Source organism: Ictalurus furcatus, chromosome 14 (genome assembly GCF_023375685.1).
Source record: "Ictalurus furcatus strain D&B chromosome 14, Billie_1.0, whole genome shotgun sequence".
NCBI lineage: Eukaryota > Metazoa > Chordata > Actinopteri > Siluriformes > Ictaluridae > Ictalurus > Ictalurus furcatus.
Window position 1 is genome coordinate 5629173 of NC_071268.1, and position 23777 is coordinate 5652949.

At 40.1% G+C, this 23777-nt stretch overlaps 1 protein-coding gene across 1 annotated transcript; it reads left to right on the forward strand.

The window, feature by feature from the left end:
* Window positions 1-2867: 2867 nt before the first annotated feature.
* On the forward strand, window positions 2868-23181 carry syt12 (synaptotagmin XII). The gene is made up of 8 exons (XM_053642098.1): window positions 2868-3063; window positions 14055-14105; window positions 14222-14415; window positions 14513-14878; window positions 17624-17839; window positions 20473-20593; window positions 20681-20814; window positions 21881-23181. Exons 2-8 carry the CDS (start codon window positions 14060-14062, stop codon window positions 22052-22054), a joined length of 1251 nt encoding a protein of 416 aa, XP_053498073.1. The 5' UTR covers window positions 2868-3063; window positions 14055-14059; the 3' UTR covers window positions 22055-23181.
* Window positions 23182-23777: the final 596 nt, after the last annotated feature.

Here is a 23777-nt window from a genome sequence, read left to right on the forward strand (position 1 = left end):
TCCTGGACTGGGCTCCAGATCCACCATAATCCTGACCTAAAGAAAGACTGGAACCCAATTTCCCACTACTACATCATTTCGCAGAGTTACAGCTGCTGTAATCATAAAGACCGTGGAAGTGTAGGGATTTATAATCTCACCGTCACTCAGAAGACAATAGTTTCTATTTTGAGTTCTCTCAAGGTTTCTTCCACATGTCATCTCAGGAAGTTTTTCCTTGCCACTCTCTCCTCTGGGATCGGCACCCTGTCCAGGGTGTACCCCGACTTGTGCCCCATGCTCCCTGGGATAGGCTCCAGGTTCCCCGTGACCCTGAAGGAAGGAAAAGCGGTATGGAAGATGGATGGATGGATGGATGGATGGATGTCTCCTCTGGCCTGCTCATTATGGATCTAAAAAGGATATACAGATTTCTGTAAAGCTACTTGTTAAGTTCTCTGTCCGATACGTCAGAACCGAAATTTAAACCCTGCTCTGGCTGATTTCCTCTCGTCTGGGCCCAGGAAGAAGTCACACCGACACCATCGTTCAGTGAAAGGGTCTTTGTTTAATGATACAAAAAGCATAGTATATACAGTTGTGCCCAAAAGTTTGCACACCCCTTGCAGAATCTTCTAAATCTTAATACTGTTAACAAAATAAGAGGGCTCATAAAAATCCCAGGTTGTTTTTTATTTAGTACTGGCCTACAGATGTTTGCACACAGTGGGGGAAAGACAGTGCATCCGGAAAGTAGTCACAGCGCTTCACTTTTCCCACATTTTGTTATGTTACAGCCTTATTCCAAAATGGATTAAATTCATTATTTTCCTCAAAATTCTACAAACAATACCCCACAATGACAACGTGAAAGAAGTTGGTTTGAAATCTTTACAAATTTATTAAAAATAAAAAATAAAAGAAGCACATGTACATAAGTATCCACAGCCTTTGCTCAATACTTTGTTGAAGCACCTTTGGCACCAATTACAGCCTCAAGTCTTTTTGAGAATGATGCTACAAGCTTGGCACACCTATTTTTGGGAAGTTTCTCCCATTCTTCGTTGCAGGCCCTCTCAAGCTCCATCAGGTTGGATGGGGAGCGTCGGTGCACAGCCATTTTCAGATCTCTCCAGAGATGTTCAATGGGGTTCAAGTCTGGGCTCTGGCTGGGCCACTCAAAGACATTCACAGAGTTGTCCTGTAGCCACTCCTTTGTTATCTTGGCTGTGTGCTTAGGGTCCTTGTCCTGTTGGAAGATGAACCTTCGCCCCAGTCTGAGGTCCAGAGCGCTCTGGAGCAGGTTTTCATCAAGGATGTCTCTGTACATTGTTGCATTCATCTTTTCCTCGATCCTAACTAGTCTCCCAGTTCCTGCCGCTGAAAAACATCCCCACAGCATGATGCTGCCACCACCATGCTTCACTGTAGGGATGGTATTGGCCAGGTGATGACTGGTGCCTGGTTTCCTCCAGACGTGACGCTTGCCATTCAGGCCAAAGAGTTCAATCTTTGTTTCATCATGGTCTGAGAGTTCTTCAGGTGCCTATTGGCAAACTCCGGACGGGCTGTCATGTGCCTTTTACTGAGGAGTGGCTTCTGTCTGGCCACTCAACCTGATTGATGGAATTCTGCAGAGACGGTTGTTCTTCTGGAAGGTTCTCCTCTCTCCACAGAGACATGCTGGAGCTCTGTCAGAGTGACCATCGGGTTTTTGGTCACCTCCCTGACTAAGGCCCTTCTCCCCCGATCGCTCAGTTTGGCCGGGCAGCCAGCTCCAGGAAGAGTCCTGGTGGTTCCAAACTTCTTCCATTTACGGATGATGGAGGCCACTGTGCTCATTGGGACCTTCAATGCTGCAGAAATGTTTCTGTACCCTTCCCCAGATCTGTGCCTCGATACAATCCTGTCTCGGAGGTCTCCAGACAATTCCTTGAACTTCATGGCTTGGTTTGTGCTCTGACATGCATTGTTAACTGTGGGACCTTATATAGACCGGTGTGTGCCTTTCCAAATCATGTCCAATCAACTGAATTTACCACAGGTGGACTCCAATCGAGTTGTAGAAACATCTCAAGGACGATCAGTGGAAACAAGATGCATCTGAGCTCAATTTTGAGTGTCATGTCAAGACAACAATCCAAAACTCTGATTTTAAGCAACAGACATCTGTCGAAGTTTCCTCTTTCTATCCTGGTTCTCTCAGGGAAAACCTGCCAAAAATCTGCTGGCAAAGATAATAAAATGTGCTCTCAGCATTTCCCAATCAAAAGTCAACATGAATGGAAATATTTGATTTCATTTTCATGGTCTGTTTAACACAAGGTTTTGCAAGCAACAGTTAAAAAAAGATGCATGTTATGTTCAATGATGACCAGAACACCTGGACAATCAGTACAAGCAGATATACATGTGGTCAATAGCTATGGTGCATGTTTTGTGGGCGTTGCTTGAGAGGCAACACTGAAAGGATATACATGATAAAAATAAAAAACAACAAAAACACTTCTCTATTTTTAAGCAATACTGTTAAAAACATGTTCTTTCCTGTGCACGTGCAGATGTGCATAATGCAGATGTTTGACTGTTGTGTGGTGCTTCTGAGAGACAGAACAGTGCAACAAAAGGAAAGAAGAGAAATAAAAGAAGAGTTCTGTCTCGGTCTCGGTAGGATCTGAACTTTATGATTGTATTATAGAGAGTGATGATAAAGCGTGATTGCGGCAGTGTGTTGTGGCAGAGCTCTGGAAGTTACACTGCAGGGGTGGGACTCTCTCACACACACACTCTCTCTCTCCGTGTGTGTCTCTCTCTCCCCCCCTCTCTCTCTCTCCCCTCTCTCTCTCTCTCTCTCTCTCTCTCTCTCTCTCTCTCTGTTCTTGGAGGGAATGCATCTCCCAGAGCCCACCGGTTACAGGATGTGCTCTTTAAACTGATGCTCTCAGTCTGATCCAGAGAGAACCCGTTAATGCATGTGGTTTGGCGGTTAAACGCAGCTGATGCGTATGGAGAGAGGAGCGTGAGAGGCAGAGAAGGGAGAGCGGAGTCCCCCATCCCCTTACACCGAAAACAAAGTCTTCCAAGGTAGGCTTTAAACCCCGCCATTCCTCTCTCACAGCCTGCTCACAGAGAATGCATGTTTACTACTCAGAGTACACGACTCACTGCGCGCGATGCTCTTTAACAGACATGCAATCCGTGTGTGTGTGTGTGTGTGTAGAGAGAGAGAGAGAAACTGTGTTTGTGTGTGTGTGTGTATATATATGTATATATATATATATATATATATATATATATAGAGAGAGAGAGAGAGAGAGAGAGAGAGAGAGAGACTGTGTTTGTGTATGTATATACAGAGAGAGAGAGAGACAGAGAGACTGTGTTTGTGTATATATATAGAGAGAGAGGGACTGTATGTTTGTATATATATAGAGAGAGAGAGACTGTATGTTTGTATATATAGGGAGAGAGAGAGACTGTATATATATATAGAGAGAGAGAGAGAGAGAGAGACTGTGTTTGTGTATGTATATACAGAGAGAGAGAGAGACAGAGAGACTGTGTTTGTGTATATATATATAGAGAGAGAGGGACTGTATGTTTGTATATATATAGAGAGAGAGAGAGAGACTGTATATATATAGAGAGAGAGAGACTGTATGTTTGTATATATAGGGAGAGAGAGAGACTGTATGTATATATATATATATATATATATATATATAGAGAGAGAGAGAGAGAGAGAGAGAGAGAGAGAGAGACTGTGTGTTTGTATATATATATATATATATAGAGAGAGAGAGAGACTGTATGTTTGTATATATATATAGAGAGAGAGAGACTGTGTATATAAATATATATATATATAGAGAGAGAGAGAGAGAGACTGTATGTATATATATATATATATATATAGAGAGAGAGAGAGAGAGAGAGAGAGAGAGAGACTGTGTATATAAATATATATATAGAGAGAGTGAGAGACTACGTATATATATGTATATAGAGAGAGAGAGACTGTATGTATGTATGTATATCTGTCTATATATATATATATATATATATATATATATATATATATATATATATATATATATATATATATAATCATGTTTTTAAAAGAATATATATAAGTGTTGTGCCATATGTTGTAGCTGTGAACTGGGACAAGGCTGGTTGATGGACTGCTTTTCCTTTCTGTAGTGTCTCAGCAGGAATCCACACATTTTACCTAAAGGAAGTGTCCATTCAGCACCACACACACACACACGCACATGCTGAGAGAGAGAGAGAGAGAGAGAGAGACAGACAGACAGAGAGACACTGAGCAAAGGTTCACATGAAAAAAGAAACTGCGTGCTATGCATAATTCATAATGCTTTCGTGATCTCTGCTCTTGCACACACTCTTACTCGTGATATTGCTTAATTATTTTATTTCATTTACTTTTTAGTTCCAAGATCCAAAGTGCCCTGTATATAGGTCTCTATAACCCACCTATGTGACTGACCCAAAACTAGCAATCTACTCATGACCTGTGCTCATGCCGTGATGTTTTGCTTCCAGTCAGAGGTACAGAGAGCTCAGGTCAGTGGCTTCCTGTTTCCGGATGCACCAGTATGGTTCTCTACAGTCTCGCAAGGCTCATATCCGGTCCTAGACTATGCTTGCGTGCTGATGTTGACTTGGATATTTACACGGCTGTGTAATATTTTTTTATTAACCCGTCTCTCCCCCTGATGACAGAGTTATATTCACAAGGTTGTCATGGTCACCGGCATTCCCTGTGCTTGTGCTTTGTGCCCAATGCATCATTATTGTTTGTGTTGTAAAGGGGGGTAGGGTCTTGAGCCAGCTCATTATTTAATACCGACACACAATCAAACAGTTGTCTATTAACAATATGAACAAAAACACTACAGAGAAACACCTAGTCTGTTTATAAGAGGACCAACAGGGGACAGATGTACTGCTTGTGTCATTGGGATTGATTTGGGTGTCCATCCGCTGTGAGTGGGTGCAACTGAAATCTTTATCCTCATCTCCCAAGCATCATTGCACAAGCTGGCAGTGAGAGTGTGAGAGAGAAAGTGTTTTGTCGGGGGAGGTTGCTATTAAGAACCTGATTCATATCAGAGAATCAGTGTCTCATAATCTGAGTGTCTTTGGCCACCATGTGTGTGTGCCTGCTCAGCTAGAACCCTGTGTGTGTGTGTGTGTGCTTGCTGCGTGCCAATACTCTGCCACAGTGCTGTGATTGAGTGTGTGTATTCGGCCACGATGCAGCTAATGTTATCATGACTCATTCTGGAGATTAAAAGGAAAGTTGATTTATTAGTAAATGCGCACTAGCTTTGCTCCTACGCTGGAATGAGCTGACAGTGCATAATACGTCCTCCCATCAGTTTCTCTTGCTTTTTTCACACAACCAATGTAGGCCCATTATTATTGAACACTGCTGTTTTCGATTGGATGACCAATATATAGGGAATATCTATATATTAACATGGGTATATCTGAAATCTTTTCTTATCAGGTTTGCCTCTCCATTCACAATTAAAAAAACATTTTAGACCACCCAAACCACATCTTTTTGAATTCCAAGATGCCAGAACCAGGGGCGTAAGCTGGACTGTTAATCATCTGGGGCTGAGCCCAGATTCTTGTCCATCAAAAACTTTTTAAAACATTCTTCTAAATAGACTTTTTCCATGCTTTTTTTTTCCTGCATGTGAGGGCTAACTGCTTTTAAAAAAATTATTGTGTGGGTTTAGCTGCTGCAGTGTCATGTAAAGTACGTTATCTGTCCTTATACACTGCTCACATCATGTTCATGTAACTTGGGACTCATATAGACATGTACACACCTTGTTTTCCTGCTCAGCACGAGAGGATGTTAGTGTCTGAGTTTCAACCCCGTTACTGGTAAAATAAAGAAATAAATAAAAATTAGCATATGTACATTTTATTGTATTGGCACCCTGTCCAGGGTGTACCCCGCCTTGTGCCCGATGCTCCCTGGGATAGGCTCCAGGTTTCCCCGTGACCCTGAAGGAAGGATAAGCGGTATAGAAGATGGGTGGATGGATGGATATGTACATTTTCCCCCTCACACTGACTGACTGTGTGAGCTAGCGTTTGGCGGAATTGAGACCTGTCAGCCAATAAAACACGAGTATTCCCACAAATTTTCTGATTGGTCTTGCCTCTGTTCACTGAAGATACAAAATTACATCACTGCTGTCCTCTTTTACTGATGTTTAGCTACGTAGTGACAAACTGCTCCAAGTGGAGAATTATTCGTGGCTGAAGAAAAAATCTTCAAGGCCTGAATGCCCAGGCCAAGTTACGCCCCCCTGGCCAGAACTTATAATGAGGCCATTTTATTTACAATATGTGGTACTTTACTTCCATGTTTGACTATATTGTGTATTATATACTGTAAGTGACTCAGAGGTGTCCAAGTAAACATGTTCAAAATGCTTTCAAAACTCATGAAAATGGTGGATAATATGTAAAGGTGATGGGTCAGACACTAGCCATGCTGTCTTCTGTCATTTCCATGTTTAACTGTGGACAGAAAAAATTCGGAATCATGGTGCTGATGGTGCCAAATTGCATTTTCAAAATTGCCCTTGTTAATGTGTTTTCCTCCAGTATTGTGGTTCTCCAGCTGAAGTGATTTTCACAGCTGACTGGAGGCACTTGTTATTTGAAATAGCAAGTGGAAAGCCTGGTATTATAGTTCTGGGTAGTACAAATACACAGTTCTAACGTACAGTGCATCTATTATATTATCAGAATCACATAAGAGGCAAATGATATTATTATACTGAGGTAAATTTGCTTCTCCAGGAAGTAACTTTCCCCAGCACTCTTTGGATGATTGAGTCAGATTGCATCTGTCTTTGGCTTCATCTCCATTCCTATGATCTTCACACACCCACACTTGCAGAAAATAGACTTCTGAAAGTTTACTGTGGCTGTGGCTTATGAACTGTAACATCTTCAAAATTCTTTTAAGATGTTATTTTTTGCACATGCAGCTGTAACTGTCATTTAAATCCCCTACGGTCAAATCAACTTCAAATTACAGGAGTGTTTCATCAAGAGTCTAAAAAGCTTGTCAGCTCTATCAAGCATGCATTGCTAAGTTGATGGATTTTTAGCTACTTCCATGCCTGTTTACAGTAAACAGACTACTGTCATGCAGACACTATTCTATGTGCAGGTTAAGACATTGCTACAGATTAGCAACAAGACACACAACTAAAGCTATCAAACATTATAACTAGCTCAAGAGAACTACCTAGCTTCTGGTAATTCACTATTTTTATTTTATTTACGTTTATTATTATTATTTTTTATTTATTTACGTTTTATTTGACTCAACTTTTTCATCTTAGAAGGCACCTCAATTTGCTAGCGTCCCTTTGCTTAGAAAGATAACAGTCATGTTCAGTGTTAGCTCATCATCGGTGTCACTTCTACAACAGCTAGCTGTTGGATAGCTAACAACATTCAATTCTACTAGAACATAAATAGTATTCCAGTAAATATCAGAAAGTTCTGGAAGCAAATATGACAGAGTCAGTCAAGAAACTAAAGCCGGAAAGATGCCGGCTGCTACAGGACAATAATCCAAAAGATACCTCAGAATTCATCATGAACTAATTCAAGAAACACAAGTTGGCTCTCCTGACTTCAACGTCATTAAAAGTCTGTTGGTAGATCTTAAACATGTTGTACATGTAAGATATATATCTCAAATATATCTCAGAACTAGAAGCATTCTGCAAGGAAAAATGGGGTGAACAAATTCATTACATACGAACAGAAAGACTCCTAGGTAGCTACAAAAGCATTTGCTTGCTGTGTCCTGACTAAGGATGTTTAAACTTTACATGCCACAATTACTATTTTATTCAATATCAGTATCAAATATAAAGTAACTATGCATTAAGAAGTTGTATTTGCCTTGTGTATACTTTCAAAGATCAACAAACTGGATGTAATTCAGCTGTTTCTTAATTAGTGAACTATCATGGCAGGAGAAGGAATAATTATAGGTAATAATTCCAGACATTAAGTAGAAATTCTTATTAGAGTCATTATAAACCATTTTATGGTGCTAAGGTTCAGTATGTGGAGTGCTATAGTGTATATTTTATTGTACTGCTGCAGAACTGACATCTAATGTGATCATTTTGACATTTGATCTTACTGATTCTATTCTAAGGTTTATTACCACAGGCTTTTATGTACATTCTTCTCAGAATCTCATTTGCACCCCTCCCATGCAAACATTTTCTCAGCTCTCCCTCGCTTTGATTCAAACACAAGCAAAAACCCAGGAACATTTTCACAGTTTCATACAGTCATTTGCAGAGCTCATAAGCAGTGTCACTTCTAGAATCTATTTATAGTAGTGTTCCCAAGTGTGCACAGAAGGATGATTTGATTCAGGTTGGGGTTTGGGGTATTTGAGTGCTGGTCTCAGTCAGAGATATTGTTATTCAGGTGCTCAATTGGATGGCCTGATGGTCTGATCTTCTGGAATGACACCCAAAATTGGTTATATTCTACTATTATTCTGGATCCAGGTGTGCACCAGCATTGTGCAATATTAGTAAGAATTTGCATTGCAGGATTTGATGGTTACTTTGTCTTCCCAAATTCAGTCTTCACCAACAAGCTAGATACTATACAAATGCTCATAATGTACTTTAAGCATTAAGGTAATAAATGTTGTCTTATAAAAAAAAACAATGTGGCAAGATAAAATACAGTGCTGCGATAAAGTAAATGTGAAATTCCTGATTTCTTCTGTTTCTTTGTATATCTCATACTTCATTTATTCAGAAACAAAATCTAAGATAAAACAAAGGAAACCTGAGTAAACACAAAATACATAGTGTGTCCCAAATTATATACTATACACTTATACTATACACTATATACTTATACTATGCACTATATACTTATACTATATACTATATACTTATACTATACACTATATACTTATACTATACGCTATATACTTATACTATGCACTATGTACTTATACACTTTATACGTATACTATGCATTATATACTTATACGATACACTATATACTTATACTATGCACTATATACAATGCACTATATACTTATACTATGCACTATATACTTATACTATACACTTTATACTTATACTATACGCTATGTACTTATACTATGCGCTATATACTTTTACTATACGCAATATACTTATACTATGCGCTATATACTTATACTATACACTATATACTTATACTTTGCACTATATACTTATACTATACACTTTATACTTGTACTATACACTATATACTTATACTTTGCACTATATACTTATACTATGCACTTTATACTTATACTATGCACTGTACACTCTGCTGTCTAGTGTATGAATTTTAGAAGGGTAGTATCTTCTCAAATGGCACACTTTCGGTATTGTACTAAACGGAAGTATGCTGCTTCCCAGTTAAGGGAAAATTAATGCAATGGCACTAGCATTAGCGAAATAGCCAAACAGATAACAAAAATGAATTGGTACATTTTATTGTTTATGTTAATGTTTCCTTTTATGCGCAACAAGACCTCAGTCACCATCAGACGTAGGCGTAATCGTCTCCGCAGTCGAATTTTGCTTGCACAATTTAAAATCAACTAGGTAGTTAGTTGTGGTTGTGGCTATGGAATAAAGCTATGTAAATAGCTTTTTTTTCATTCAGTATCTGAGACTGATATAGCCCTTCCTCATCCACTACGTAAGGAAATCTGCGACCGTTGAAGGTATCATGAGTCCATCATTCCACAATTCATTTTTTTTCGGCTGAACGAGTGCATCATCCGGGAACTTAAAGTGCACTTTGTTTCTTGGAGTTTTTCAGTGTGAACACACTAATCACACTATTTATACTACAAAATGGCGTACACAAGTGTGCGATTTGGGATGGACTGTCTGTTTTTAAATGATAATGTTATTTATTGAATCAAAAAAGTTATCCAATACCAACTGGGACGGTTTGAAAATGTATTTGCCCCCATAGTTACTAACTCCCCAAATCTATGAAACTGCATTTATAATTGGGTGCAGCTGGACTAGACGCAACCAAGCCTGATTACTGTAAACCCTGTTCAATCATCTTAAATAGAACTTTTACAACAGCATGAATTTGGTTGAAAGGTCTTACCCAGTAACACACTATGCAATGTTGAAAGAAATTCCAGAAATTATGAGGAGGAAGGTGATTGAAATACATCAGTCTGGGAAGGGTTACAAAGGCTTCCGGGACTCCAAAGCCGTGGCGGAGCGCTGTAATAAAATGTTGGGGGTGGCACTCGGTGTGGTCAATCGGGTGTCAGGGGTGTCCAGTGGGGGTCACACTGGACACCCCTGACACCCGCTTGACCACCCCGGATGCCACCCCCAAAATTTTATTAGCTACTGGAAGTTGTTGATGCTGATTGACACATCAACAACACATTTCACCTCTTGTCGAATGAAGAGGTGTTGTTTTTTTTATGTTCGCCGGCAGCACGTACAGTTTTCAAATCACGGATGAGCCGAGGACGAGAGAATATGGTTGCAGGATACCGTAGAATAAGCAAACATCATATTTGAAGTAAGTTTTTAAAGTTTAGCATCAGGCTCGTTTGCTGAATAACTTTTATGAGACGCTGTGTAAGTTAATAAGGCTCCAATAGGCTACTTGTAATGTTAGGTCAGCACATATAAATGAGGCGATACAAGCGTGGCTCCATTTAGTTCCTTTTATTAAACAACATCCAACAGCCTTTAACAATGTCTGTGCTCCCACAGCTTCATCTCTGTATCTCCGCTGATTCACCACCACGCTGTCCCTATTAGATACGCATCTCACTAACGGTATATACAGTACTCTCTGTATTACCAAATATAACATACATATCCCTATGCTACCATTACACTACCATTACACTACCAGTTCATCAGATTAGAGAGACCAGTTTGCAATTTAGCATAACAATCATTACGCTTACATCTGTACTAGTAATACACGCATATACCGTGCAGTGTGGAAGTTACAGTAGACAGATGTTTAGCTAATGTGGGGAAGTAGGCTACAGCTGCCAGTGTTCAGAGAGTTAACATTTAGCAGTTTGAAATCGATTAACTAGCTCAGTTACTTCAGTTCAGAAGAGGGTTAGCAATGGTCAAACTGCTAACTTAGACAGGTAGGTGATATTAATGTACAGATATGAAAAAGAGGATTTGTAATTAAGATAAAAATGTTGGTCATCGATGAGTAGATGTAACCACAGACTGTCATATTTTTGCACAGGACCAATTAAACATGAAAAGAAAGGGAGAAATATCAGAGTTCTTTTTAAAGAAGCACAGGCAGGCAGATCAGGTGCAAACAGCCATGTCTGCTCGATGCCTGCTATATCTAATTACAGTGTGTGTGGGGTTTATTTGTAAATGTGAGGGGTTTTTTTTTTTTGTAAATAAACTCAGCAGTTCATGTAACAGACACATGCTACTGTATCTTATCTCCTTGGTGCTTAAGCTTTATTTTCTGAAAATATTTTGGATGTTCAACACTTATGGAAACAACAGGGTGACCCAAGTCTTTCCACTATGTGAGTACAGTGTGTGTGTGTGTGTGTGTGTGTGTGTGTGTGTGTGTGTGTGTGTGTGTGTCTGTCTGTCTGTCTGTGTTATTACTATCACACCAGATATTTCTGGTCCCCAAGTGGAAAACAGCTTATAAATCATACATACTACATTTTTGTGATGTTTAGGTGATGGATAGGTTTAGGGGATAGAAAATACAGTTTCTTTAGTACAAAAATCATTATGGAAATTCCCCATAAAACATGGAAACCCAACATATTGTGTGTGTGTGTGTGTGTGTGTGTGTGTGTGGACCCCCGAAAGTAGCAGTGGCCACTCTATGTATAAAACTCTAGTTCCGCCAATGCTCCAAAGATCCACAGCGAGAGCCGTTATTTCCAAAGGGAAAAACTCGGCACAATAGTGAACTTTCCCAGAAGTGGCCGTCCTTCCAAAATTTCTCCGAGAGCACTGCAACTACACATCCAACAAGTCACAAAAGAGCCAAGGACAACATCAAAGGACCTACAGGTCTGTCTTGCACCAATAAAGGTCACTGTTCATGACTCCACTATCAGAAAGACACTGGGCAAAAATGGCATCCATGGAAGAGTGGTGAGGTGAAAACCACTGCTAACCCAGAAGAACATTAAGGATCGTCTGAACTTTGCCAAAACACACCGTGATGATCCTCAAACCTTTTGGGAGAATGTTCTGTGGACTGATGAGTTGAAAGTGGAACTGTATTGTGTGTTTACTCAGGTTGTCTTTGTTTTATGTTGTATTTCGTTTGAAAATCTAAAGCTACCTGTCATGTAAACAGGATGGCGATGGATGCAATTGCAGCTAGAGCGTTTATTAAAGAGACAGGCGGACAATTCCAAACGATAGAGCAAAAACGTGGTCAAAAACAGGTGTGGGTCAGGCAATCTACAAACAACACAAACTAGGCAAGGTAAAGTTCAAAAATGAGAAACTATGGACAGGATGAGGAAGCGGCGAAACAAGGGCAAAGAAAGTCTTGGTGTGGATGTGGTGGCAAAACACGGAAACGCACAATACTTCGCGCTGAACGAAGACACACAGGGGTTATGACATAAACCGTAATAAAACACACGTGTCAAAAAGTAAACAAGGTTTGACATCCCGGAAGCACGCTGTCACGATGAGGGGAAAACTAGAACACTGGGTAGTATGAGATAAACACAAACACAGAAGAAATCAGGATCGGGGAAATACTTTTTCACAGCACTCTACATTTCGACAAAGCAGAGATTAGTATTATTCCTTTTTTTTTTTTAAATCAAAATGTATCGTGGTATTTTTATTGTCATGCTAATAATTGAAAAGTGTAAATAAGTATTGATTCTTTTTTTTTTTTTTACCCGTCTTCTCTAGGTTTTGTTTTTGCAACTGTAAATCACAATCCCATGGGTAAACAAAATGTGTGTGATCGAAATACACTTTACAGCAGCTTTACCAGCATGACCAGCCCGTCTAGACGTTATTTTTGCAACACCGTATTGCATTCAGTGGTGACTAGTCCCTGGACCTCATGTGCACCACTTTTTCAATATCAGTTATTCAATACGGTTGGGACGTTAACCACAACGACGCACCTGGGATACGTCGGCCATCTATACACGGTGAACAAATAGTGAACAAATATACCTCGCACAGCCCTTTATCTCCAGTAACTTGAAACTCTTCATGTAAACAGACCTGAGCTGTATAAAAAGGCTGCAAGATCATTCATTGCCAAGCACAGAGCTTTTGCTTCGTGTCTGAGGAAAGACATTAAAATGATGTTGTGCTTCACCAGGAGCAGTGTCGGAGAAAAATAATCTGAATTACAACAGGCTATAAAAAAAAAAGTACAATTCATAATCATAAATAAATAATCATAAATAACCTATTAGACAATGTCTTTACATTGTGAATCAAGTCTACGAATAAAGTTCAGGCATTTTAATCATTTTTAATGACTTTTAATAATTTATTTCCCTTTTTCATGTAAACATCAAGCTGAAAGCCAATCAACTCGCAGAATATAGGAGCAGTTTCTCAGTTTCCCTCAGAGAACATTGCCGGGGAAGGGAGAAATATGATTTTGACAGACATTTCTGGCAGCCAAAGGAAATACTTGTTAAATAAAGGGTGTGATTATCCAGCTTTTGATTAGATGTCAAACTAGAAAAAGTGAAAACCATGAAAAGATGACATACAATATGAAGTAATGTTCCTGCCTCTCAAAGGGAGGTGTCTCTGTCTCTCTCCTTGTCATTCTTTCTCACACGTACGCACATCGACACACATGTGTCCCCCATTCATTCCTGTAAATATTACTCTATACATTCTAAGTGCTTAGGCTGTTAATATGCGAGGCGTAATTTGCCGTTGACTTTCGGGTCAAGCGCTCAGCTTGTGTCTTCCTGTTCTTCATTCTTTTTCCAGAGACCATGTCCTCTTCACACAGCCGGGACATCTCAGACTATCATGTCAGCGGTAAGAGAAAAAGAAACTGAGGTACTTATGTACTTAGTGATGTATTGTGTTTCTGATTTTTCTCTGTGTGTGTGTGTGTGTGTGTGTGTGTGTGTTTGCGCGTTCGTGCGTGTCAGTGATCCGTGATCCTCCTGCCTGGGAGGTTGGTGTGTACCTCTTGGGGTTTATGGTTCTACTTGGCATAGTAGGAGTAAATCTGTGGAAGCTATGGAGGTCTGGCTCTTTCCCTGCTCCCTCACCATACCCTAACTTCAATTACCGCTACCTGCAGGAGAAGTATGGCACTTCTTACTCGGAAGTCAGGCAGAAGGTGATAGATTTTTAATTCGTTTGATGTGTTCAATGATTCTGCCGTAAAAACCTTCCATGAACCTTCCTTGTTTGGGAATGTATGCTCTATTTTATAGTGCGTTGCAGCTTCTAACCACCGAAGAGCATCATCAGCAAGTCGTAAGCCCAGCCTGCAGCTGGCTGTCACGCCTGACGGCTTTCGCGAACTTGGCCCTCTGGAGCTGCTGAGCCGGGAGCTGGAGATGAAACGCTCCGCCTCGGTTGACTCTCTGTGCTCCATCTCATCCATTGCCCACACGTTTGGCCATGATGTCACCGTGGGACAACTGGAGGTGACGCTGGAGCTTGAGGCACAAACCTCACTACTACATGTCACCCTGCTTCAGGCCAAAGACCTGCTGGAACAGGAGGAGGAGAATTTTCCCGGCTGCTACGTCACTGTCACGCTTTTACCCGACGAGATCAATGTGGGCGTCACACGGGTGAGGAAACAGCAAGCGCGAGTCATTTGCACAGTCTTGCCATCTAGTTTTTTTTTCTGACACTCTCAGAGAAAAGGTATTAAACTGTACATTTCCTTTTGACTGGGGTGGTGAAAATAAAACTGAAACTCATGCCTTAGAAAGTACCGCACTTAAAAAGTTCGTCTGTATTATCATGTAGGCTGCACTGTGGTCCTGGAGGTATGATATTTCATCCCATCGTGGATGGAATGAGTAAAAATATAATTAACTTGTGATACAGCCAAGACAGCCACTGGAAAGCTCAGAAAGCCGCAGAGACGCTCTGATCATCAGTCACTTGTGTCTCAAAAGCATCAGTAGAACTGCATTAGAGCCACATTCTGAGGATTATAATGCCGCCTAAATGACCTCATTCAGCTAGCAGTGTCAGAGAGAGAAAGATAGAAAGATAGAAAGAGAAAGAGCGCTGACATCAGCACAGCTGCTCAGCGTGATTCCAAAGCAAAAGGGCTGTTGCTCTCTTCTCCCTAGCACATAAATATGGATGAGAGTGTGTCACAGTGTGTTAGAAATCTCTGACCTGATAGGTTTGGTACAGGATGCTGATGAAATTGCGATACAAGCTGAATTTTGCAAGGAGGTACTGCAAAAGAATAACTTTTTTTTTTTTATGTTCACATTTTATTTCAAATAGCTGATTTCAGTTCCACAAAAGCTTTTGATATTTTTTTTCTCTTCACATTTCCAAAATTTGCAAGTGAAGCGATTAGGCTCTGACTTTTGGGTCAAGTGCTTATTTATGTCCAGTGTTGGGTCATAAAAAAAAAAAAAAGGTCCTCCACTACAGATTACTATTTACTATTTTAAAATTGCACTTTGATTACATTACTGATTACTGCATGCACAAAGGAATCAGATGACTAATTTCTTTACTTTCACGTTACTTTCAAAACCTATCCAACCTACAAAAATACACTTAAAAAAAAAAAAAAGTTGTATTTATCATCAAACTTAGCTCAGGTGTTGTCACTGTTTGTACGACCACCAGACCGATAAAATATTCAAACTTTCTAACTAAGTTAGTTTGGTATCGCTAGCCAAGGGGAGGCACAACGAAGCTATGGGTTTCGCTGCTACAGAGCCATTATCTGTCCTCATGCTCTGTTCACATCATGTTCACGTAAACTGGAACTAATATAGACATTTACACACCTTGTTTTCCTGCTCAGAATGAGAAGATGGCTGCATCCGAAATGGCGTCCTACCCTGCTACAGAGTAGACGAAAAGCAGTACCGCAGAGGGGTAGTATGTCAGTAGTAATTCTCAGTAGGCGAGAAACCGTAGACGAGAAATACCCGGACGGCGTACTGCTTCTGGCGAGATTTCGCAGCGTGTAACTGATGCACACTACGCAAGTCAAAAATCCCATAATGCAACTGGTGCGGATGAACTCAGAAAGAAAAAAAAAAAATCACAGAAGACTTCATATTTTTAAGTATTAAACCTTGGGTAAACAGGACTTGTTGAACAATACCCGACTAAATTGTTGGTATATGGTATATTTAAAAGATTGAAACATAAAAGAATTTTTTAATTGCTTCAAATATTGTCTGACGTTTTTACTCATGTAAAATGTAATTACATATGAAAACTTCAGTGCCCTGAAGTATGATGATGTCATGTCTTGTTTCCGCCCATATTCGCAGCAGCGTCCAATCGAAATACGCATGTTTCAAGCCTAGTGTGACCACGGCAACACACATACCGATTAGTACGTAGTGTTTCAATGGCCGTGCAATAGCTACTGTCACGGTACGCGATTTCGGACGCAGCCGACGTTACTGTTATCCCTCTTAACGCCTTATACCCAACTCTTTTTGTGTTCTCAGATCGGATAAAAGCGTCCGTTATCTCAAATGAATAGTTCTGTTTCTGGAAACATTGTTTCACCTGTGCTTGAAAACACTATTTTGAGCACGGCCTTCTCTGGAGGTCTTCAAGCGCTTCTGCTATTCCCCCAAACACTTCCACCCTCAGATTCTTAATCACATGTCAAAGGCCATGACATGGCATTAACTGAGCAGGTGGTTAGTGTTACAGCTCTTTTTGATGATATGGACTTTCAGCCTTACTCAGCATCGGTGTTGTTTAAAGAGCTCCGAGCAGCGCTGATCCCGTTCCCACGACTGACACAGAATGCACTCGGTTTAGCTTGCTTTCAGTTGTACTAAATTCTTAGAGTTTGGAAATACTTGTGCCAAGGTGTGTCTATTATCACCATCCAGGAACTGTTCCTCAAACATGGCACAAAAAAAAATACACCTTAGTGGAAATACCTTGAATATAGTGAACTGTATCTAGTATTTCCTATTATAAGATTACGATAAACTGAATCTAAGATTATTAAGCATTACTAAGATTATTCATTAGTAAGGTTTAATAATCTTATATTGGGTTTATTGTAATCTGATAAGAAATACAATATAAATATGATTTGCGGTGATGCAAATATACTGTGCTCGCAAAACGCAGTGCCGAAGTGACATGTAATGAAGGTATAATGAAGGCACTAAATGAAGATATTTAAGCAGTCGTACAGTATTGCAACAAATGCTTGCTTACCTACGTAAAATTATGAGAAATAAGTACTTTTGGGGCAGTAAAATGTCAGAGGGTTGCTCTCCCATTTTCACGAGAGTAATTTTCTCTCGTTATTGATGGGGGAACTTCATCATGGCTAAACAATGTATTCTGTCCTGCAGATTCAGAGCAACGCCTTCACCGTGATGTTTGATGAGCGTTTCTCTATTCCACTGGAAGCAGCCGCTGTGGAGGAGTACAGCCTGCGCTTTTCAGCATTCGGAGTGGACTTGGATGAAAGGAACATCAGTGCAGGGCAGGCTGAACTCAAACTGTCTGATCTAGACCTGTCCATAAGGCCTTTCAATGCTTGGCTGTACCTTCAGGACATCAATAAGGTGTTGATATTCCTCTACTAACAAACAATCTTCAACATACAGCGGTGCTTGAAAATTTAGACTTTTCTACATTTCTGCATAAATATGTTTTTTTTTTTTTGAGATGTTCACTCAAGTCTTGCAAAAATATTATGCTTGGTCATTTATTTGTTGAGGAGAATGATCCAATATTACATATTTGTGAGTGGGAAAAGTATGTGAACCTTTGCGTTCAGTATGTGGCGTGCAACTAAATGTTCCCGGTAACTGTTGATCAGTCTCGCACATCAGCTTGGAGGAATTTTGGACCATTCCTCAGTTTAGCTGCAGTTATTGCTGCACAAGGGGGTCACACCAGATACTGAAAGCAAAGGTTCACATAGTTTTGCTGCTTTTGATTTTTGGTGGGTTTCTTCACATGAACTGCATGCTTCAGGTCCTTCCACAACATTTCTATAGGATTAAGATCAGGACTTTGACTCGGCCATTCCGAAACATTCACTTTATTCTTCTTGAACCATTCTTTGGTAGAATGTGTTGTGGGCTTAGGGTCGTTGTCTTGCTGCATGACACACTTTCTCTTGAGATTCAGATCACGGACAGTTGTCATGACATTTTCCTTTTCCTTGCTTCGGGTCCTTCCAGAACATTTCTATTGGATTAAGGTCAGGACATTGCCAGAGTCATATCTCCCTCATGTTTCGCTCAGGTACTGTGGCACAATAACATTCTGTGCTTTATAGGTCAATAGTAGAATTTATTGGGAGCCAATGCAGTGTGGATGTGGTCGTATCTTCTGGTTCTAGTAAGGACTCTTGCAGCTGCATTCTGGACTAACTGGAGCTTGTTTATGCTCTTACTGGAACATCCAGACAGTAAGGCATTACAATATGATGATGAAACAGAAAGGCCATCCAGAGTAACTGTGTACTCAGAAAGATTACTTCTAGCTGCATGTGGTCCTAATACAAGTACTTCTGTCTTGTCAGAATTAAGTTAAAGGAAGCTAATAAGCATCCAGTGTCTAATGTCCTGGTTTTGTATATTTGACAGACACCAGTTTAATAACGTTGAGGAATACTTACACGTTCATCTGGCTTTGCTGAAACATACAACTATGTGTCAATAGCATACCAGTGGAAGCTCTTTCCATGTTTAATTATTCCATGAATAATTTGACCCAGAGTTAATATACATAAAGAAAAGAGAAGTGGGCCTAAAACAGAACCTTGCGGAACACCAAACTTTACTTCAGTATGCGCAGAGAAATCACCATTTACATCTACGAACTGATAGCGATCAGTCAAATAAGACCTGAGCCAGGAGAGGACCGTTCCCTTAACGCCAACGACGTTCAGTCTATCGAGGAGAATAGTATGATCAGTGGTGACGAAATCCGCAAATTCACAAAGGAATTCAGAATAATAATTAGAGGAATTGACTCGATAGACTTCTTGTTTGTGGCTACATATGTTATGCTAGTATAAAGAACTTCAAACGTGTTGAATTTATGACTAGATTTTTCTAAGCCAAGGTTATCATTATAAATAACTGATACAGCCTCCTCTGCTAGTTTTTTCAGGCTGATGTATATAACAGAAGGACTAGCTTCATTTAATGCTGTGTACGTTTCTGTTAAACACATTATATTAAACTCCTGATCAGTAATGATTTCTTCAACAGTAAGCACTTTAGACACAAGTCCTAGCTTCAGATGAAAGGTACTGGCTGTGTATTCAGTGTGATATAATTTTATGTTAATTAGGTTACTAAAACAAACTTTCTGAGTATTTCTACATTTTTGTTTAGTTTGGGGAACAGACAGCCTGCTTGTCTGCTCCCTGGCCTTGGCTCTGGATGGTCTCTGATTAACTAGGCCTGTTCTAAGACTATGTGCTATGCTGCAAGTTTGATGCTATACTGCTCTCATGAGCAGTACCTAGATATCGTCTCGCCCTAACAGGCCAGCCTTGCCCACATAACGACTCCGATTGTTTTCGGAGCACCACCTGGGCATCCAGCAGTTCAGCGACCATAACCTGCTGTAAACTATATCGCTATGCCACATTGGGATGGAGCCAGAGCATACCACTGCTTCGGAAATTGTCTTCGCTAATTTACACACCTCTACAGTGTTACTCTTAGTAACCTCTGACTGACCAAGGCATCGTTAGCCCCTACATGAAAACCTATGTGCGCTGCCACCCTGGAAACTGCATAGTTTAGACACCGACAAAGGCTACAAAGAAAGTCAAGAAATTGTGCAGTGTTGCTACTTATGTAAAATGGGCTTAATCTGCAAACCCAAGGTTTTTTAAGGTAATTTAAGACTTGATATTAAGCGTTCATGGAAATATATGATGTCTTGCAAGTTTGGATCTCTCCCTCTAGCATGAGAATAAAAACAGCTGGCTCTCAGTGCACACACCGCAACATTACTGCTCTCTACATTCACATATCTCTAGATCCTGCTTTATATCTAGTGCAAGATCTAGAGCTATTTTATTGACATAACAAATACCCAATAAATGATTTTCTATTTGAAGCTCAAATGGTAAACTGGGCATTCAAATGCTTGGCCTCGCCCCCTCGCAGCAGTTCCAGAGTAATGTATTGTGTGTGGGTTGTGACTTGGTTGTGTATTGGTTCTACAGGCTGTGGATGCTGTTGGAGAGATTCTGCTCTCACTCAGTTACCTACCCACTGCTGAGCGCCTAACTGTGGTGGTGGCCAAAGCAAAAAACCTGGTCTGGACTAATGGCAAAACCACTGCAGGTCAGCACAGCTTTTACTCTCACTTTCCTGACCACACTCCTTCCTGTCCTGCTTTTCTAACTTAATGCCCACTGTGGATTCAAACAGATCCGTTTGTGAAGGTGTACCTCCTCCAAGACGGCAGGAAGATCAGTAAGAAGAAAACCTCCATAAAGAGAGACGATACTAACCCTATCTTCAATGAGGCTATGATCTTCTCTGTGCCTGCCGTTGTGCTTCAGGTAACACGTTCCACTGAGAACACATTATTCATACGTTAGACTTATCTAAAATAAGAGTGGTGAAACAAGTGCTGCCTGTTTGTAAGGAGCTCAGGGCTCAGTTTAAGGGGAGATGCAAAAGAGGGCAAATATCATCCTTCCCGCTAAACAGCCCATGAGCTTCCGAGTTTCCATCTTCTTCAGATGAATGTTATTATGTGATATCAATATTATTATGGCTGTATGATTATCGCTTTTGATTTGAAAGGGGGTGATTTTCAAATCGCAAGAGCTGTGATTATTTTGATTAAGGACTATCAAATATGGTAATAAGCATCCGCGTAGTCGTTGACGGTTTTGCTTCCTGAGCATTTTGCGTTTGATGCAGAGTTTAACGAATAGGGGGCATTAACACTGAACACGCCGAGTGAATGAGCCAGTAAGATCATTTGGAAAAGATGAGCGGGAGCAATGGGAGAACGCGTCTTGTGGAGAAGAAACACTTAGCAGCTACTGTTTATCCTGGGTGAATAATCGCTTTTGTAGCACTAGAAATGGCATTGTTTTGTTTGTTTCTTGTCGTGTCAGAAGATACATTTGTAATTATGCTGTGCAAACCACCACAACAAACCTGGAGCTCTGTTTTTTTGTTTGTTTAAATAATAGTAAATTGCATTTTCAAGTAAATTGCAATTCGATTTTGATTTCTCCAAATCGTCTATCCCTAAAGATTATTGACTTTCTGCGTCCATATTTGAGATTTATACACCATGTAGCCTTGAATGTATTGGGAGTTCTTCATGTCACATCAGGGTTAGTGTCAGGGCAGTGTAGCATGTTTCAGCCTTGAGAAAGATGAAAGCAAGTCCTACATCACAATAAAGCTATGATTAAAAACGGTTTATCCAGTGAAAGATGTCCAGCGTTGATCTGAATTTGCAATCTTGCTTTTTTTTATCTTTGTTTTAATTACGCTATATTGTGTACGTTCGTTTGCTGGATAATTAACTATCTGGTTTTTATTGAGGGGGTTTATCCAGCTGTTTGCTTCCTGACTGTTTGTGTAATGCTTGCGTTCTATGTACAGGATCTCTCTCTAAGAGTCACAGTGGCTGAAAACACAGAAGACGGGCGTGGTGAAAACATAGGTCATGTGATCATCGGGCCAGAGGCAAGTGGCATGGGCATCACTCACTGGAACCAAATGCTAGCGACTCTGCGCAAACCTGTCTCCATGTGGCACCCGCTGCGGAGGACCTAATCTGACTTCTGCCCCCCATTCTCACCTGCATGGTGCCTACTGTCTCCGTGACCCAAACATGAAGACTTCTGAAAAGGTCAAGAGGTCATTGTTATTCAGGAAAACCATTATCTTTTAAAAGCAGTTGCACAGCCAGAGCAACAGAGCAGATTGCAAGGGAAAGACTGAAACTCTGCCTGTCTCTGCTTTAATTCCCAGGTCCTTTTATCCAGGTTAAATCTCTCTTCATTTGTAGCAGTTATAACAGGGTGGCTGACCTGAATGAACAGCTGTCAACACTGCATTGTAGTTTGTTTAGTTGTGTTAGGAATTAGTGCAGCCACATTCTAATACCTACAAATTATTATTCTTATTATAAGAGATATGTATTATTATTATTATTATTTATTCGGTGTTCTGTGTGGTTTTATATTTTTACGCTCAGTATAAAGCAATAGAACACACCTGTATGTATGATGGAGAGACTTTTAACCGTTTCTTTGTGAGAGTGAAGTAGTTCAAAAAATATCGAAATAAGTTGTTATTAAAGTGCAGTTACATTCCAGTCCACCAGAGAAATTCTGCAGTGGCAGTGATGACAGTTAGAAAGAGAGACGAGCGGTTAAGGCTTTCTGTAGTATTACGGTGGGATGTGAATGCATTAAACATGGATTGTATTTATTTTCTTTTAGTTTTCACATTCCTCCTGTACCCTATGTTTGCCTGCACTTTGGACGTTTATTACGAGTATTATTAATCTCTTGTTGGAAGTGTTTGTTGAGTTTATAAGTTTCTGCAGTTTTTTTTTTTTTTTAATACATTCTGTCTAGAGAGATTTGTTAAAAAAAAACAACAACAAAAACAAAAAACAAAAAGGCTTGCCTCCAACCGTTATTGACTACTATGAGGAGTTTGGCAATAAAATTTCTCTCTTTCAGCGGAAAGCCAGTTAACATTCACATTCAGATAACCGTAAAACACTATAAACATTCTGCTACATATATCCTGCAGGCAAGTCTGCAGTCAAAGACATGTTAAGAAATAGTATTCAACTAACCAGGTTCACATTTTCTTAATGTAGCCTACAGTACATGACTAGCGTAAGTCAACTATCTCAGTGCAGCAAGTGAGGTTTCATTCTGTGCCAAATCAACCACTAGAGAAGCAATATTTTATTTAGGCTTGGGTCTCTATTCTGTTTGTGATCGATGAGATATAAAAAAAAATAATAATAATAATAATTTTGCAGTGCATGAAAGTGTAATAGATGTGGTATATTGATGTTCAAATATTCAACTCTTTAAATAAAGAAATGGCTCAGATTGTTTTCTGGTCTCTTCACCTGGCTGACATGCAATTTTTCGAACACAGTGCAAAACACCTCGACACACCTGAACAGAATTCAGCACACCTCAGCACATCTTAACACACCTCAACACACATCAACAAACCTTGACATACCTCTACACACCTCAACACACCTCAACACACCTCTACACACCTCAACACACATCAACAAACCTTGACACACCTCTACACACCTCAACACACCTCTACACACCTCAACATACCTCTACACACCTCAACACACATCAACAAACCTTGACACACCTCTACACACCTCAACACACCTCAACACACCTTGACACACCTCTACACACCTCAACACACCTCTACACACCTCAACATACCTCTACACACCTCAACACACATCAACAAACCTTGACACACCTCTACACACCTC